The sequence below is a fragment of the Gossypium hirsutum genome, chromosome A10 (genome assembly GCF_007990345.1).
Source record: "Gossypium hirsutum isolate 1008001.06 chromosome A10, Gossypium_hirsutum_v2.1, whole genome shotgun sequence".
In the NCBI taxonomy this organism is placed as follows: Eukaryota; Viridiplantae; Streptophyta; class Magnoliopsida; order Malvales; family Malvaceae; genus Gossypium; species Gossypium hirsutum.
In genome coordinates, this window is record NC_053433.1 from 3,119,674 (window position 1) to 3,138,916 (window position 19,243).

A 19,243-nucleotide genomic window follows, 5' to 3' on the forward strand; every position below is an offset into this window, starting at 1 on the left:
ACAACTCTACTTATAACAAATTATGTGTTATTTTATTTTCTCCTATTAAAAGAAAATGTTTTGGTCTAATCACAAAAAAAAATATTAGATTAGTATTTATCAGGCACTATTAAGCGTTGCAACTTTGTAAACCTTTGGGCCTTCTTTTATTTGTATGCCTTTGTAAAAGGCCCAACGCATACTATTTAATCAATAAAACTCAAATAATATATTACCATAAAACAATAAAACTCAAATAATAATTTTTTTAATAATTCGAATATGCTTTTTTTGACACAATAACTAGAAGTATCCATAGCTCATTCTCAACCTATAAATACGAGAATAATGCGCTTCAACACGCTCGAACCCACAATCTTATTGTATTGACAACAATACTCATATCAATCAAATTAAAGACTCATTAAAAAAACTCAAATAATATTAACCATTATTAATATACCTATCAGGCGTGCAAATGGAAATTATTTTAATATAAGCCTGTGTGCTAATAAAAAATACAATAAATTAAAGGTATTTAACTTTTAAATAAAAAATTAAGATAAATAAATATATTTGATAAATAATATTAAATGTATCCTAATTATTTTTTCTCATGTTTTTCCATATTTTTATCAAAATTAAAACACCATTATCAAACTTATAATAATATCTTGCATTAAAATATTTTATTAATTTTGAGGGATATGTTTATAATTTTTTAAAAGATTAATTTTAGGGGTTTTTTAGTTATTTTATTTCACTGTCTAAATAAAATGTCGGATTAATAACTTTAATAATAATTTACGGATATAAAAAATATAAAATAATAATAATAAATAATTTAATTTTTTCATAAAAATACGCAATTATCTTTAAATTTATTGACAAATTAAGTTCCGATAATATTGTAATACCAACCCAAATTTACTCAATTAAATGGATATGAATAAAAAGAGAATCGGAAAAAAAAAATCAGAGTAATTTATCTGTAAAAAACCGATTTGATTTCTAAATATGGATTCAGCTTCGACTTTCTAACCAAAATCCAGTTATAGTCTGTTAACATCGAAGCAAAATTTAAAAAGATCTTTACCATATTGTTTTTCCTTCCTTTTAATGTCGCTTCAATTTTCTGTAAAACAAATGAGTTTACTTTTCTCGGCATCCAAACACGACTCAGAAGTCAGAACCGATCATGATGTTATCCGAGAAGCCAAAAGAGCCCATCAGCAAGCGCCAACAACTGCACCACATTTTCCATATACGAAGGTGCTTTTCAGGTAAAAAGAACAACAACGCCAATTCCATCACCATCTTCGCATCGATAAACAAGTCCTTTGTTAAATGTACCCATCAGCTCTCCAACATTTTATCGGTGCTTGCCCGTAAAGTAACCCCATGGTGTCGCATTAAGGGATTCGAGGTTATCGAAAAGAAAGACAAACGCCAGTTCGATTACGTCGATGTTAAAGTCGTCCGTCCCACACTTCAACTCCAATTCGAGCCATGTAGTTTTAACGTCTTGCCTCTACCGACACCGTTTCTTGTTTTACAGCGGAACTTGCTTCCACCGTTGGGACCGGATAAAAAAGGGACCATCGTGCTTGACTTGGATGAGACGTTGGTGCATTCGAGACTCGGCCCGCCTCCACCGAGGTACTATTTCGCGGTTTCGAGGGTGATGGACGGAGTGACGATTTATTTCTACGTGTTTAAACGGCCTGGGGTCGACGAGTTCTTGGAGATCATCAGCACGAAATCTGAGGTCGTCGTTTTCACGGCGGGGCACAAAGCGTACGCGTCCAAGGTGATTGACACGCTCGACCCTACAGGATTGATATCGCATAGGTTTTATAGGGATTCATGCAAGCAAGTGCGGGGGAAATTCATCAAGGACTTGTCGGACATAGGGAGGGACTTGAGGAAGACTGTCATCGTCGACGATAACCCAAAGTCGTATTCGTTGCAACCGGAAAACGGGATACCGATCAAGCCGTTCTACGGCGATGAGCTTTGGGACAGGGAATTGATGAAGTTGGCCGGTTTTTTCGAGAGATGCGATGTTTTTCAAGACATGAGAGACGCTGTGAACCATTTTCTTGGAGGTGCTAAAGATTAACACGAGCTCCACACTTGTTTGGTGAAGCAGTGTTTTAGAGCTTTCGACATGGGTGCCATCCTCTTCTTCGACGGTCTATGAATTAAAAAATGATGTTTTTCATCTATGATTATACAGTTTCTGAATGGTTCAAGAACAAAAGATTTTTAGGGTGATAGGAAGTCTCTCCTAGTAAGTTTCCAACCTTTAGTTGTTTATATTCATCTCTCCTTGTTATATTTTTTAATGAATTCGATCATTCTTTTATTTGATTATTTTGAGTTGTTGTGATTTTTTATATGCCTGATGATCTTAAACTTTCAAAATGTAGAAGAATGCTTTCATAAAGAGAATTGAAGAGCACGGAGATAAATTTCTTTGTTATTTATTTGGTTAATTAATTTCCCAAAAATTTGTGAAGGTTAAATCTTAATTTATAAGACTAGGGAGATATGGAAATGTCAATGCTTTTTTTTTAATATATTAAAAAAGAGTTTTAATCCCATTCATTTAGGTATTTAAAATATTTAGATTAAATCTGTAACTTAGAAAACTAAAAGATAAAAGGTAAGTCGATCGAGTGTTAGCTCAATTGGTAAGAAGTCGTGGGTTCAAGTGCGTTAAAACGCATTTTGCTCCTATTTATGAGTTGGGATGGATAATTTTAAACAAGGGCTATTGGTAGTTCTATGCAAATATCTTATCATATATTTACACTAAATTCAAAAAAAAAATCTATTTGTAGAAAATTTGAAAATTTTCATTTAAAGAAGATTGCAATTTTTCTTTTATTTTAACTAACTAAAGTTTGTTCTATGAAAAAATAGAATACATAATCTAATTATATAAACTAGACCACATCCCCTCCAATGGGGAGATCTCAAACAAAAGTAAATTGTTTGTTTTATATATGTTGGACTAATTTGACCAAACGATCAGCTTTTGGATTATCCTCTCTGGAAATGTATCAAATGCTCCACTGTTTAAATCGGGATAACACTTGATGGATCCTCCTAATCAAGGTAGAATTGGACCCTTCTGAAGAATTCTCCTGAATAGCTATAATCGCCTTAAGGCAATCAGACTAAATAAGCACATTGTCATATCCCCGTTCAATAAGAAGACTCGGTCCGTCCAAAATGCCCTATGATTCCTCATAAAGAAAATAGAACAATTTTCCAAATATCTATTAAAACCAATAATCCAAACTCCATCTCGATCACAGACTATTCCCCCTGCCATCACGTCACCAATTTCTTTTTGGACAAATGCATCTATACTCAAACATACCCAATTGTTAACTAATTCAAAAAACGGAAACTTACGTCGTGGTTCAGTCGACTTGCCCTTAGTAGTAGAGACATACTGCTTTGCCCAACTATTAATAGTTTCACTAACACTCCATGAAGCACCCTGGAAGATGAAAAGATTACGATTCTTCCAAATATATCAAGCGATGACCCCAAGAAGACATTGCCAGTCCACGTCTCCCAAGCACTAGCCATGTTGATTTTCCAAGTTTAAAACTAGCCACTCATGTAAATTTCCTGCTTAGAATCTAGATTACCATTCGACTGGGATTAACTAGTCCCGAATATTCCTCACTGCAGGACAATCCATAATAGCATGTAGCACATCTTTAGGACTATGACCACAAACCCCACAGTTTAAATCATGTCGAAGTCCTCAGTGTGTTATTTCCACCTTGGTAAGCAGGCCTTGATTGAAAGCAAGCCAAATAAAGAATCTAACCCATTGAGGTCCTTGGAGTTTTCATGGGATGCGTCACATCAGTTTTTTCAGATTCCATGATTCTTCTCGAAGCTTCTTATAGGCATTTTAAAAGGAGAAACAATCGGTCGAAGTACCTCCCCAAATAATCTTGTCAACCCTGGCTGCCGGATGATGTAGAGGTATCCCAACAATCTTTCGAATTATCTCCTCTAAGAGCCAAAGACGGAAGAGATCTAGATTCCATTTGCCATCCTCAGTAACCATAACACACAAAAGGCGATCCATATCTAGAGTGGAACATCCGGGAACCATGTTAGCCAGTGGTCCCACTTTCAGGATCCATGGATCCTGCAAACATCTAATAATAGTACCATCACCTATTGACCAAAGCAATTTTTTTCGAATAAGCGACCAAGCTTTAAAAAGGGTTGTCCACGGGCCGGGAAAGAACATCTTTCCCTCAACAATGTTTATGATAATCCACTTGAAATCCCATATTTAATAACTAAAACTTCTAATTGACAATAATTCAGTTTAGTTAATTAACATTGTTTAGTTCTAGAAAGGAAATTACATTCGTTTTACCTAATTTAACTCTTAATAATTAGTTATTATATGTTATATCTATATTGAATCTTATTTCATTTATTTACTCATTACTATATATTGAAAAAACAAGCAGACATGACATTAGCATATGTTTGGCGCATCATATTTTGGAAATAACAAAATTAACTTAATGAATTTAACAGTTATCATTTGGTGAGAGTTTTGAATTTTAAAAAGTATAAGGACTAAAAATACCAAATTAAAGTATAAAAACTAAACCCACAACTTTCACAAAGTACAGGGATTAATAGCAAAATTTAACCTATTTTAAATGAACTAAAACTTAGTAATTAACAATATATGAAGTACTATTGCAAGTTGAAACCCCTTAATAGTTGTAGTTAACAACTTAGTTTAGGTTTGGAAAGAAAATTACATTTGTTTTTGCCTAATTTAGCTGTTAATAACTAGCACTAAGCATTAAAACAAAAACAAAAATAATCCATTGTTTATCAAAACAGAAAAGTAAAGACATCCTTTTAATCACCGAATTTGCATAGATTTCTGTAAATGTTCTTCTTCTTCGTATTTCTCTGCATAACAATTCTAACTGGGTATTGTTTAATCAATACCTAGAGCCAAAAATTATGTCATTCAAGGTAAACAAAAGGGTTCAGCTCAAGTCCACCATGCGCTACCACCGCCTCTTCCGTTGCCAACACCTCCATCGTGTCCACCACCCTCAGAGACGATCATCGTCGCTGACAACCAAATCCTTCTCCTTCATTTCTTCCATAAGCAAGTCCATTCACAAATGCCAGTGCCGCATCCTCCAATTCTTTTCTAAGTTGGCTGCCGGCCCGAGGCGACACCAATGCTTCGTGATCCTCAGACGGGAAGAAGAACCGATCAGCTCGGAACCCAACGTCGAGCCGAGGATTAAACTCAAATTCAGCACCAGTTTCTCACCGGTTGTCCCTCGCGCTACAGCGTTGAAGGAGGAACAGCGCCAAGCTGAAGTCCAAGTTGAAAAACATCAACATTCGCTTCCTCCATTAGTTTCAAGTAAAAAAAAGACCGTCGTCCTCGACTTGGACGAGACCTTGGTCCATTCTGTTAACATTAATGGAAGACAATTAATAATGGTTGCCATTAACATTAATGGGAGACAATCAATAATGACAACCACCAACTTTGGAAAAGTGGCAAGGGATAATTTTTTTTGGTCCTTGAGATAATGGGCTAATTATTGTTTGGTCCTTGAACCTCAACTATAAATAGGCCTTCTCATTTCTCATTTCAATTCATCCCAACCAATCTTTCTCTCTTAGTTTTCTCTCTTCTCCCATTTGAGAATTCTTAAGGAATTCTATTTGTTTGTAATACTTTGGAGATAGTAAAGTTATCATCTGGTGTTAGTACCCGAGGACGTAGGTATAATTTACCGAACCTCGTTAAATCTCTTGTGTTCTTTCTTGTCCTATTTTTCTTTCAATATTTGAGGGTATAATAGTAGTATTTAATTGTGCTATTAAATTACTATAGAAGGGATATTCTGTCTAAGGAAAGACTTGGTATTTAAGAGATCCATGTGATCCACCTCTCTTCCCTGGGAATTGAACTTTGTGTGATTTTTTAGTACAATAATTTACACGCTTCCGACCCTATTAGAACAACAAGTGGTATCAAGAGCCGAAGGTTAATCGTAGTATGCTCTGTGGTTGCAGTTTAAACTGATCTTCCACATCAGAAAAGATTTCCTTAGGTATATTGAAAGATTATGGAGAAAACGGTCGGTGTAGGAGCTTCAACATCGTCCATATGGACAAGACCGACAATTGCAAATGCAAGACTGGCCGTGGAGATCTTTGATAGCACGGGCCATTTTGGTATGTGGCAAAGTGAGGTTCTAGATGCCCTTTTTCAGCAGGGTCTAGACATTGCCATTGATGAAGAGAAACCAGATGATGTACAGGAGAAAGATTGGAAGGCGATCAATCGGTTGGCATGTGGCACAATTCGATCATGCCTTTCTCGAGATCAGAGGTATGCTTTTTCAAAGGAGACTTCTGCAAATAAGTTGTGGGTGGCACTTGAAGAAAATTTTTTGAAGAAAAACAGTCAAAATAAGCTCCACTTGAAGAAAAGACTGTTTCGCTTCACATACGTCCCAAGTACCACAATGAATGATCACATCACCAAATTTAATTAGTTAGTCACTGATTTGATGAATATGGATGAGACATTCAAAGATGAAGATTTGGCTTTGATGCTGTTGGGGTCACTTCCTGAGGAGTTTGAGTTCCTAGAAACTACTCTACTTCATGGCAGGAGTGATATATCTCTGAGCGAAGTCTGTGCGGCCTTATACAGTTATGAACAGAGAAAGAAGGACAAACAGAAAAACTCAATCAGAGATACAGAAGCTTTAGTAGTCCGAGGTCGTTCATACACTCGGAAGAAAACTCAAAAGGGGAGATCAAAGTCAAAGTCCAAACTCGGGAAAGATGAATGTGCTTTTTGTCATGAGAAAGGCCACTGGAAGAAAAATTGTCCAAAGCTGAAGAATAAGGGAAAAGCTACTGTAGATGCTTGTGTTGCAAAGCATGATACCAGTGACTCTGAACTATCACTGGTTGCATCATCATCGTCGTTCCATTCAGATGAGTGGATATTGGATTCGGGTTGTACCTATCATATGTCCCCTAACAGGGAGTGGTTCTCTGATTTAGTAGAACTAAATGGAGGAGTTGTTTATATGGGCAATGACAATTCCTGTAAAACTGTTGTGATAGGTTCAATCCAATTAAAGAATAAAGATGGATCAACCAGAGTTCTGACTGATGTTCGGTACGTGCCCAGTTTGAAGAAAAATCTCATCTCATTGGGAGCCTTGGAATCCAATGGTTCAGTTGTTACTATGAGAGATGGGGTTTTGAAAGTGACATCTGGCGCACTTGTGATATTGAAGGGCATCAGGAAAAATAACTTGTATTACTACCAAGGTAGTACAGTTATTGGAGCAGTCGCTGCAGCTTCCGGCAACAAAGAATTGGACTCAATGCAGTTGTGGCATATGAAGTTGGGACATGCCAGCGAAAAATCCTTGCAAATTCTGGCAAAGCAAGGATTGTTGAAAGGAGCAAAGGCTTGCAAATTAAAATTTTGCGAGCATTGTGTTCTGGGAAAGCAAAAGAGAGTGAAATTCGGTACTGCTATCCATAATACAAAAGGTATTTTGGAATATGTTCACTCAGATGTGTGGAGGCCTTCCAAGACACCTTCATTGGGAGGAAAACACTACTTTGTTACTTTTGTTGATGACTTTTCCAGAAGAGTTTGGGTGTATACCATGAGAACTAAGGATGAAGTGCTTAGAGGTTTTCTTAAATGGAAAACTATGATCGAAAACCAGACTGGCAAGAAAATCAAGCGGCTTAGGACGGACAATGGAGGGGAATATAAAAGTGATCCGTTCTTCGATGTGTGCCAAGAGTATGGTATTGTTCGACACTTCACAGTTAGGGATACACCACAGCAGAATGGATTGGCAGAGCGTATGAATCGAACATTGCTGGAGAAAGTTCGATGTATGTTGTCCAATGCTGGGTTGGGCAAGCAATTTTGGGCTGAGGTTGTAACATACGCTGGCCATCTTGTTAATCGTTTGCCATCATCTGCATTAGAAAGAAAAACTCCTATGGAGGTATGGTCTGGAAAACCGGCTACAGATTATGATTCCTTACATGTGTTTGGAACCACTGCATATTACCATGTGAAGGAGCCAAAGTTAGATCCGAGGGCAAAGAAAGCTCTCTTTATGGGAATCACTTCTGGAGTGAAGGGATTTCGTCTTTGATGCTTAAGCACAAAGAAAATGATCTGTAGCAGAGATGTTACCTTTGATGAATCTGCCACATTGAAAAAGGTAGCAGATAAAGATATTCAGACGAGCAATACTCCACAGCAGGTGGAGTGTACTCCAAATTAGGTGGAGTTTGAACAGATGGGGATTTGCCCAGTTAATAAGTCTAATTCTCCAGCCATAATGGAGGAATTAGAGGTTGAAGAGGTTCTGACCCAAGAACCACTAAGTACACCAGAACCAGTTGCAGTTGCAAGGCCACGGAGAGAAATTCGTAAACCTGCTCGATTTACTGATATGGTGGCCTACGCCCTTCCCGTTGTTGATGATATTCCTATCACTTATCAAGAAGCAATGCAAAGCTTAGAAAGTGATAAATGGAAAAGCGCCATGGATGAAGAAATGCAGTCTCTCCGGAAGAACAATACTTGGGAATTGGCGCAATTATCGAAAGGTAAAAGGGCAATCGGATGCAAGTGGGTATTCGCAAAGAAAGATGGATCTCCTAGCAAGAAGGATATTCGCTACAAGGCAAGATTGGTAGCTAAAGGCTACGCTCAGAATGAGGGAATTGACTACAATGATGTATTTTCCCCTATTGTGAAGCATTCCTCCATTAGAATTTTGTTGGCCTTAGTAGCACAGTTGAATTTGGAGCTAGCTCAACTTGATGTTAAGACGGCTTTCTTGCATGGTGAGTTAGAAGAGGAGATCTATATGACTCAGCCCGAAGGATACACAGATGCTGGTGGTAGAAATTGGGTTTGTAAGCTGAACAAATCGCTATATGGATTGAAACAATCCCCGAGGCAGTGGTACAAGCGATTTGATAACTTTATGAGAAGGCAGAAGTACACAAGAAGCAAATATGACAATTGTGTGTATTTGCAGAAGCTGCATGACGGATCTTTCATTTATCTACTCTTGTATGTTGATAATATGTTAATCGCTTCGAAGAGCCAAAAAGAGATAGATAAGCTGAAGGCTCAGTTGAATCAAGAGTTCGAGATGAAAGATCTAGGTGAGGCCAAGAAGATTCTCGGCATGGAGATAAGTAGAGATAGACAGAGAGGCAAACTTTGTTTGAATCAGAAGCAATATCTGAAAAAGGTGTTACAATGTTTTGGTGTAAATGAAAACACAAAACATGTAAGTACCCCACTTGTTTCTCATTTGAAACTTAGTGCTCAATTATCTCCGAAAACTGAAGAAGAAATAAAATATATGGCAAAAGTCCCATATGCTAATGCAGTTGGGAGTTTGATGTATGCGATGGTGTGTACGAGGCCTGACATTTCACAAGCTGTTAGAGTTGTGAGCAGGTATATGCATGATCCTGGAAAAGGACATTGACAAGCTGTGAAATGGATTCTACGGTATCTTCGAAAAACCATAGATGTTGGTTTAATTTTTGAACAGGATGAAGCACTTGGTCAGTTTGTAGTTAGATATGTTGATTCCAACTTTGCTGGTGATTTAGATAAACGTCGTTCAACTACGGGGTATTTGTTTACTCTTGCGAAAGCCTCAGTGAGTTGAAAGTGTACCTTACAGTCTACAGTAGCTGTGTCTACCACAGAGGCAGAATATATGGCAGTTACAGAAGCTGTTAAGGAGGCTATTTGGCTTAATGGATTGTTGAAAGACTTAGGAGTTGTTCAAAGTCACATAAGTTTATATTGTGACAGTCAGAGCGCTATTCATTTAGCGAAAAATCAAGTCTATCATTCAAGAACCAAGCATATCGACTAAGATATCACTTTGTGCGGGAAGTCTTTGAAAAAGGAAAAATTCTACTTCAGAAGATTCCGACAGCAGATAATCCCGCAGATATGATGACCAAGGTGGTAACAACAATCAAGTTTAATCATTGTTTGAACTTGATTAACATCCTGAGAATTTGAGCACCTTCAGGTGTATGGCGCTCGAGAGCGCATTTGTAGGCACTACAAAAGATAGCTTTATCGAATTTGGGGAGTTGAAGGAAGTGTGTGAAGATGTGATTATCCTAATCAAATCTTCAAGGTGGAGATTGTTAACATTAATGGAAGACAATTAATAATGGTTGCCATTAACATTAATGGGAGACAATCAATAATGACAACCACCAACTTTGGAAAAGTGGCAAGGGATAATTTTTTTTGGTCCTTGAGATAATGGGCTATTTATTGTTTGGTCCTTGAACCTCAACTATAAATAGGCCTTTTCATTTCTCATTTCAATTCATCCCAACCAATCTTTCTCTCTTAGTTTTCTCTCTTCTCCCATTTGAGAATTCTTAAGGAATTCTATTTGTTTGTAATACTTTGGAGATAGTAAAGTTATCATCTGGTGTTAGTGCCCGAGGACGTAGGTATAATTTACCGAACCTCGTTAAATCTCTTGTGTTCTTTCTTGTCCTATTTTTCTTTCAATATTTGAGGGTATAATAGTAGTATTTAATTGTGCTATTAAATTACTATAGAAGGGATATTCTGTCTAAGGAAAGACTTGGTATTTAAGATATCCATGTGATCCACCTCTCTTCCCTGGGAATTAAACTTTGTGTGATTTTTTAGTACAATAATTTACACGCTTCCGACCCTATTAGAACAACACATTCCACAACCGGCACACCACCACCAAACTATGACTTCATGATCACACCGACCATCGAGGGTGTAACCATGAACTTCTACGTTTTGAAACGTCCTGGTGTCGATAAATTCTTGGAAGCCATAAGCAAAAAGTATGAAGTGGTGGTGTTCACAGCCGGGTTGGAGCAATACGCTTCATTGTTGCTCGACGTTTTAGACCCCAAAGGGCTGATATCGCATCGTTTATACAGAGACTCGTGCAAGCCATTGGTGAAACGAAGGTTTGCCAAAGACTTGTCAACGATAAGGAGGGACCTTGAGAACGTCGTGATCGTCGATGATAACCCGAGGTCGTATGCTTTGCAACCTGCAAATGCAATCCCCATAAAGCAATTTGTCGATGATGTCGAAGACAAGGAATTGGAGAAGCTGTTAGGGTTTTTCGAGAGGTATTGTGATGGGTTTGAGGATATGCGAGAGGCGGTGAAACAGTATTTAGGTGGTGCCAACAACACCACCAAACCGGCTCGGACATCATCGTCGTCTCGTCATCATAGTACTAGGGATCTTTCATCAGTTATAAAATATCACCACATATGAAAAATTATATATATAGTTGTAGATAAAATGTATTTTTGTGTAAACACAGGAGATTAATTTTCGTCGAGAGTTAATAAGTGGATTCAAAGGCCGCTATTAATTCAAACCAATTGCTGGTTCATTTGTAGATTAAATGCGTTTACTTTTTAATTGTGAATCAAGAAAAAGAAGTTTCTTTTTGAATGATAAGACCAAAAAAGAAAAGGTTTAAATTAAAGTGAAAGAGTTGAATCACTATTTGTGCTTAAATATGTTTTTATTTAGTTCGATTTTTTTTGTTAAATTAACTCTAAATTTGCTCATTATCCTTATATTTGAGTTTGAGTTAGACAATGGTTCTCATATCGAGGCTTTAACTTTTTTTTATCTAAGTTAGTACTTTGAACTTGACAATCATTTTCACATCGAGACTTGAACTTTAGAGTTTTTGAGAATTAACTTGGACAAAAGAAAGTTCATGCCCAAATGTGAGAACAATTATCAAGTTTAGAGTCTAATCTGGACAAAAAAAAGTTTCAAGCCCCAATTTAGAAAAAATTACTAAGTTCACGCTTCAAAAAGTGATTACCCTATTTCAAGTAGGTAACATTTATTAAATTATCTCAAACACACAATATAGATGAAAGAAAATTTAATTGATAATGATCATTTGGTGTTGTGATAAAAACTTGTATTTAAATCTTTTTGAACGTGTTTAATCTTTAGATATATTATTTTTAATTTTTTTATTTAAAAATTATTATATAAAAGCATGAAAAGATAAAAGTATAATTAAAACAATTTAGCTATTATTTAAAAGAAAAAGATAAATAGGTTTTTTTCAATTAAATTTGCTCGATTAATTTCTGACATCATGACACCAACTCACTTAAAAACTTTAAAATAAGTATAAATTAACATTTAAAAAAATAAAAAAGCAATCATGAATTCTTTGGCTTTTAATATTGGTCATATCTTCTTGTTTCATCTTTCCATTATTTTTAATATTATTAATTAATTTAAATAGTTAATACAATTAATTATTAATATTAATGTTGATTTTCTTTTGAAAATATCTATTTACTCATTATGGTAATTTGAATTTTTTTTTGTTAAAAAGGGATATTTTTAAGAAAAAATTATGTTAATAGTATAATTTTTGCTACATAATAAATGCAAATGGAACTATCAATGGCTATTACGGTTTGGCACTGTGAAACTATGCAAACAAAATAACAAATAACATTAAGGGTTTGTTTACGCAATTCGATTTCTCTATATCTGTGGAGCTTAGCTTAGTGAGAAATTTCAGTATCCTTAGTCAACAATACAACAAGTGACTCACATTTTATCACTCTCTAAGTATAAAAACCTCACCCTTGTGCCTAAAGACTAGAACTTTCACTTCCAAGTCCTCCTCTTGAGAACTTGAGTAGTAAACACTTTCAATAATGTTTATAATACAACCTTTGCCTCAATGGCAAGATGTAGTTGGCATTGTGAAGTGCCACTCATCAACTATCAGCTCATTTTGCCTCGAATTAACCAAAATAGTTAATGTATTTATTATTTACATTAACTGACGTCTTATAAAAGTAGAGAAATTTAGCCAATAAGTGTTTAAGTTAATAATAAGTTACATTGTACTCTCAATAAAAGAACTCTGGTTCAAGTCTTGTAGATTGACTTTGTTGGAAAGAGCAACCATGAATCTCAAAATAATCTTTTATAGATCATAAAACGAATATAAAAAATATCTTAATTATACAGAAAAATTGAGAAATTTAATTATGTCAAATCAAAGTATAAGAATTAAGCCTCAAAATTGAGTTTAGTAAAAGGATCAAAACTAACATTTTACCAATATTTTTTTCTTTAAATAAGGGATAATATATTTTTTGTCCCTAAACTTCGTAATTAGGTCCACTTTCGTACTAATACTATATTTTTTTCACTTCTGTACTTAAATTTGGCAACTAGATCCATTTTGGTCATTGAACTTGGATTCCATCAAGATTTGATGAAATGACCCGTGTTCTTAAAATAGAATTACATTGGTCTCTAGCTTCAACATGTGCATATATCATAAATGCGCTTTGTTCGATTATTCATTAGTTGTATTTATATTATTTTGATTTCTATGTTGCAATTGCATGGACTTGTATTTATTTTAATATTATAATATATTTATAATGATAAAAGTAAAAAAAAAAATTATATATGTAAAATTAATTAAAATGATTTTGTTACCAAATATTGTAAGATACTTATTAAGATTTGTATTAATGCATTAATTTAATAATTTTATTCATCATTCTAATACATCATAGGATAAATATGAAGATAGTTACCCACACTAATGTGACAATTTTTTTTTTCATTTATTTGTTTCTCATAATTTTAAATTTTTACACTTTTCTTTCACCAAAACTACTTCAATTCCGTTTTAAACTATCGACACTCGATAATAAATTCCAAAAATAATCAATAATGAGTAACGGGCTTTAGGGTCTACAGAATTTTAATCCAAAAAAGGTCAAATTCTATTAAAGTACCTATACTATGCGATTTTGTTAAATTTAGTCTTTCTACTATACTTTGATAATATTCTTAGTCTTCCACTTTTCAAAATATGTATTTTCAAGAACCCAACCCTTTTCTTTAATTCCACCAAATAACTCAATGTGGCTTATTTTTGAAAAAAAAATGATAAACTAATATATACATCTTGACATTTTATTTTACAATGAAACCATTTTTTAGACAATTAAAAAAATGTAAAATAAAAAAAATCAAGTTGTACAATGTCATATCAAACCATGTTTAAAAAATACATATTTTTAAAAATAAATTAAAAATATCAAATTTCAGTAGAAGGATTAAATCAGGTAAAATGTCATAATACGGGGACCTTTATAAAAATTGACCAAACAATTCCACCCTGTCGCTTTGCTAATCAATTATACCCAACGACTCAAGCTTGCACTCCGAAGCTCTCTCTTCATGACCGTTACACCGAACCAAAATTTGAAACATAACGGAGCCTCAGAGCTTCCCGTTATTACCCGAACCAAAGGGAAACCTCCGCTTTGGCTTTATGTTTTTTTAAATCTACGAACTTCTCCTATAAGCGGCTAATGATTAATCTCCATCGCCCTTTCATAATCCACAGCCCTGAAATGGTTTCCAAGATTATCAAGAAACGAACTCCGCCACGATCCATCAAGCGCCATCGCCACCACCACCGGAGAAAGACTTCTCCGGTGAAGAAGAATGGTTCGTTCTCCGTCATTGCCTCCCTCAACAAGTCCATCAAGACTTGCCGTCGTCGCATCGTGAGGCTTTTCTCGAGGTTAGCCCATATAGCAACCCCTTCCACCGCCGCCAAACGCTACCGCAATGGCTTCCAACTCCTCAAGCAAGAAGAAAACGAAGAGCAAGAAGAGTTCTGTGGGTTCGAAAGCAATTTCATCGTTCCTCGTGCTTTAGTGTTCGAGCGGTGCTTGCTTCCACCGTTGATTTCCAAGACGAAAAAGACGATCTTTCTTGACTTGGACGAGACCCTGGTGCATTCTAGCCCCGACCCTCCTCCTGAAACGTACGATTTCGTCGTACGGCCGAGCATTGAAGGCCAGGTCATGAACTTCTACGTGTCGAAACGGCCCGGCGTCGATTTTTTCCTGGAAGAAATAAGCAAGAAACACGAAGTGGTGGTTTTCACGGCGGGGCTCAGGCAATATGCTTCCCAGGTCTTGGATAAGCTCGACCCGAAGGGCTTAATATCCCACCGGCTTTATCGGGATTCTTGCAAGGAACTGAACGGGAAGTTCGTTAAAGACTTGTCTGAAATGGGGAGGGATTTAGGGAGAATTGTCATCGTCGACGATAACCCAAACGCTTACTCTCTGCAACCAGAGAACGCCGTCCCTATACGGCCATTTGTGGAGGATAGTCACGATAGGGAGCTGGAGAAATTGGTGCAATTCTTTCAGTGGTGTGAACGGTTCGAGGATATGAGAGTAGCGGTCAAGCAGTATTTCAACGGTGGCGGCGCTGCTGATGATTATGGCTTTGTGTAGTTGAAGCTATGACTCTTGCAGTCTTGCTCTGCTCATAACGGTGGTTCAATTCTTTTTTTTTTCTTTCTTGTTTTCGTTTTTGAACAATAGATTTTGTTCATGTTAGAAAAAAAAAACCAAAAAGCCTGCATTATGATTAGATCGAATTCCACGTCTTCATTGTTATATTCTCTTCTCTTTCTTTTTTCTTTTCCCAGATTTTTCATGTAAGAATTAAAGATCTATAACTAGTTTCAAACTTTCAAAGCACAGATTTTTAATGGCATCAAGTTCTAATGAAGTTTGAAAAGTAGGACCCTTTCCAGTGGTAAAAGGCTATTGCTCAAATCTTTAATTTTTAATTCAAGTTTATGTTTTAGCCTCTTAAAAAGAAACCCATTGTCATCATCATCATCAAAAACAGCTTACCCTCTGGTTCATAGAAAAAAAATCTCTTAGAACTATTCAATAATAATAAAATAATAAAGCACGTGGCAATTATTGAGTGATAGGTTTTGCTATCAGTTGATTATGATGAAACTTACATTTGATAACGAAAAGAAGAGAATTGGGAAGAGAGGGTGAAATTTGAAAAGCTTAGAGTTTGCTGTTCCATGATCTCTTTTTTTGTTAAAAAAAATGAAAGACCTGTTTTTTTTCCCCTTAATATGATTATTAGTATACAAGAAAACCTAATTAATTAAGCTTTAGAAAGATTAGGAGAGAAAACCGTAAACAAAACGTAAACAACAAAAAGGACTTCCAAGTTTCCAAGGCAACTCAAATAGTCCATCTATAAAAAAATTTCTTTAAAATTAATTGCACAAGGTAAAAAAAGCAATCTTTTTTCCTCTTTCCGGCCTCTGTTTTTGAAAAAATTCCATTATGCCCTTATTTAGCTAAAGAATTTAATTGAATTTCGATCACTTCATGGATGGCTCCAATCAAAATTCTGGGTTTTATTCCGATTCCAGAGACTCAGAAAGCCAGGTTTTGGATTCTAGGGTTTTCTATTCGACCCCAAACGAGGATACCAACTATAAGAACCCTAATTCTCTCACGGTACGTCTTTCGAATTGTTTTTATTCATTGAATTAGTCTTAGAATCTTTGAATTGATGAGGTTTGGGATTTTGACTTTGATTTTGATTTTGTTTTCCTTCTTCCTTTTGAATGTTTTTAATTACTGATCTATTCTTTTCCATTAGAATTCGAACTTGTGGGGGATATTTCTGATTTGGGTGTTTTGCCTTTTTATTTGATGGTTGTATATTTTCTATGTTAATAATAGGATGATAAGATGGGACTTGAAAACTATGATAATGGGTTATCAGTGCCAACTAAAAGTATGGAAGAGTTGAATGATGAGGAAAAAGAATCGATGACCGGCCCTCGGAAGCCGGGAAAATACTTCTTTTACGACTCCCCACTTGTTGAGGACACCGGCGTATGGATACCGGTCTCGGTTCCGCCTATGCTAGAAAGTGATCACAAAGAGTGGAGTAGAGGTTTTCATTCCAATGGTGGTTATTTCCCAGAAGGTGACATGGGATGGGACCAGTTTCTTGGGGAAGAAGACAAGGAGTTGACAATGTGGGATGTGATAGCGGAAATGATTCTGGCTGCCCGTGGGAAAGTACGCACTTTAACTTCCGGTGATCTTCAAAGACGTGGTATCTCATGGCTTTTATCGAGTCATTTACTTGAGCAGGCTTGGCAAGAGATGGCTCAGACACTAACCGAATCAAATTTGGGGAACATGAAGGAAATTCTTGAAGTAGAACCGCCAAAGTGGTTGGCTGACAGTGCTGCTTCTGCTTGTATGCTGTGTGGTGTGAGGTTTCACCCGATCATGTGTTCTAGACACCATTGCAGGTTTTGTGGAGGAATTTTTTGTGGCGAGTGTTCTAGAGGAAGGAGTTTAATGCCAGGAAAGTTTTGTGTTGCTGATCCACAACGTGTCTGCGATGTATGCTGCGTGCGGCTCGAGTCTGTCCAACCATACTTGATGGACCGAGTTAGTAATGCTGCTCGGCTGCCAACTCATGACCTAACCGACTTGAGTACTTTGAGATCTTGGGTTAATTTCCCCTGGGGGCAGTCCATGGAACACGAAATCTATAAGGCAACAAATACAATTCGAGGTTATATCACTAAGGTAAGAAGTGAGCTTAATGTGAAGAGCCTGTTATTCTTCTTGTTGGTAGTTTCTCCGGACTATCATGTCATGACTTCCTATTTTCAATGTCGGAGTGTTGAGTATAACGGAAAGAAACTATAAATTCTTACCTTTTTCCTTTTCATTGGCTAGGTTGCTTCTTTGAAACCCGAGAAATCAATTCCAGATGCCATTCTCCGAGAAGCAAAAGGCCTCGCAATAATATCTGTTGTGAAAGTTGGTGTCATGGTTATATATAATATTGGTACGGGAGTCGTGATCGCTCGTAGAGAGGATGGCTTCTGGTCACCACCCTCTGCCATTTCTTCACTCGGTGTAGGGTGGGGAGCTCAGGTGAATACTTAAATTTTTGTTCTTTAACAACACATACAATAGGCGTTTCCTATTCGAAATTTGCATCCAACAAAGTCGAAAATGACTGTATGTTGTGGTTGTTTGTTGCATGTTGGAGCATCTCTGTTACGTACTGTTGAACAATTCAAATGCAAACATTGCTTGAACTTTATTATTAAACAGCAGAGCACGGGGAATTCAATTGGGATTTGCCGACAATCAGATGCAATGGACCAATCTTGTAAAATTAGGTTATTTCCCATTTTGTTTCCTAACTATTAAGGGTTACATTTTGCAGGCTGGGGGTGAACTGACCGATTTTATTATAATCTTGAGAACAAATGATGCAGTCAAGACTTTTAGTAGCAATGCACATCTTTCTTTCGGAGCTGGTTTGAGTGCTGCTGTTGGTAGTGTAGGAAGGGCTGCAGAAGCTAATTTACGAGTCGGTGATGGTGGTTGTGCCGCTTGTTATACATATAGCTGCAGTAAAGGTAAATGGATCCATTTTAGTTTCGTATTTGTCTTAGTGGGACTGCCATCGTATCATGTTGACCATTAACATAGTGTCTGTCGTCTACACACGGAAGGTCCCTGCTACTCGCCATTATAACTGATATTATGTTTGAATATGTAGGTGCTTTTTTTGGATGTTCTCTCGAAGGAAGTATCGTCACAACTCGCAGACGAGAGAATTCCCGATTCTATGGCAGCCAAACAATAACGGCATCAGATATACTTCTAGGGTCAATGCCTCAAGCACCTGCTGCTGCCATTCTCTACCATGCTCTTTCTGATCTATACAGCACACTAAGTTGAAAGCCGGAAGTCAGGTTCCGAACTGATTAGCTTCAAGACTCAGTATGAAGAAGGATCCAATTCAACATGAATCTTTATGTACATTGTGTAAATCATATATATTTATGTCATCTTCCATACCATCATTCTTTACCTGTATAAGATGCAGGTACATATTGTTGAACAACGTTCAAATCATAAAAGAAAAGAAAGAACAAATATATTTGTTTAAATTATGTTGTTGGCTAATATATCCTTTTCCGATACGATGTCGGTGCATCACCAAGACTTCACCGTGGATGCTTTCCGTCCACCCACGGCCCTATTGATTTTTTTGGAATTAAAAATTTAAAATTCGAAAATTAAATTAAAATACAAGAATCTACGACATGCATACCGTAAAATCTACAAACGACTTAAAAAGAAAACACCGGACCATTTTGGCGTTTGCAAAAAAGGTAAAAGGAGAGCGTGATTATATTGTGCGGCTGCA

General features: G+C 36.4%; 4 protein-coding genes across 4 annotated transcripts; all 4 read left to right on the top strand.

The window, feature by feature from the left end:
* The first annotated feature begins 956 nt into the window (after positions 1-956).
* Positions 957-2,440, top strand: LOC107925113 (CTD small phosphatase-like protein). Its single transcript, XM_016855682.2, has one exon. The coding sequence runs from the start codon at positions 1,178-1,180 to the stop codon at positions 2,099-2,101; it is 924 nt and encodes a 307-aa protein (XP_016711171.1). The 5' UTR covers positions 957-1,177; the 3' UTR covers positions 2,102-2,440.
* Positions 2,441-5,052: 2,612 nt separating this feature from the next.
* LOC121208516 (carboxy-terminal domain RNA polymerase II polypeptide A small phosphatase 1) lies at positions 5,053-11,404 on the top strand. Its single transcript, XM_041079377.1, has 2 exons — positions 5,053-5,473; positions 10,827-11,404. The coding sequence occupies exons 1-2, from the start codon at positions 5,053-5,055 to the stop codon at positions 11,402-11,404; spliced, it is 999 nt and encodes a 332-aa protein (XP_040935311.1).
* A 2,973-nt stretch (positions 11,405-14,377) lies between these two features.
* On the top strand, positions 14,378-15,711 carry LOC107941814 (CTD small phosphatase-like protein). The gene has a single exon (XM_016875433.2). It carries the CDS (start codon positions 14,521-14,523, stop codon positions 15,460-15,462), a length of 942 nt encoding a protein of 313 aa, XP_016730922.2. The 5' UTR covers positions 14,378-14,520; the 3' UTR covers positions 15,463-15,711.
* A 147-nt stretch (positions 15,712-15,858) lies between these two features.
* LOC121203541 (uncharacterized) lies at positions 15,859-18,983 on the top strand. The gene is made up of 5 exons (XM_041079575.1): positions 15,859-16,503; positions 16,732-17,598; positions 17,752-17,952; positions 18,251-18,446; positions 18,590-18,983. Exons 1-5 carry the CDS (start codon positions 16,372-16,374, stop codon positions 18,769-18,771), a joined length of 1,578 nt encoding a protein of 525 aa, XP_040935509.1. The 5' UTR covers positions 15,859-16,371; the 3' UTR covers positions 18,772-18,983.
* The last annotated feature ends 260 nt before the right edge of the window (positions 18,984-19,243 follow it).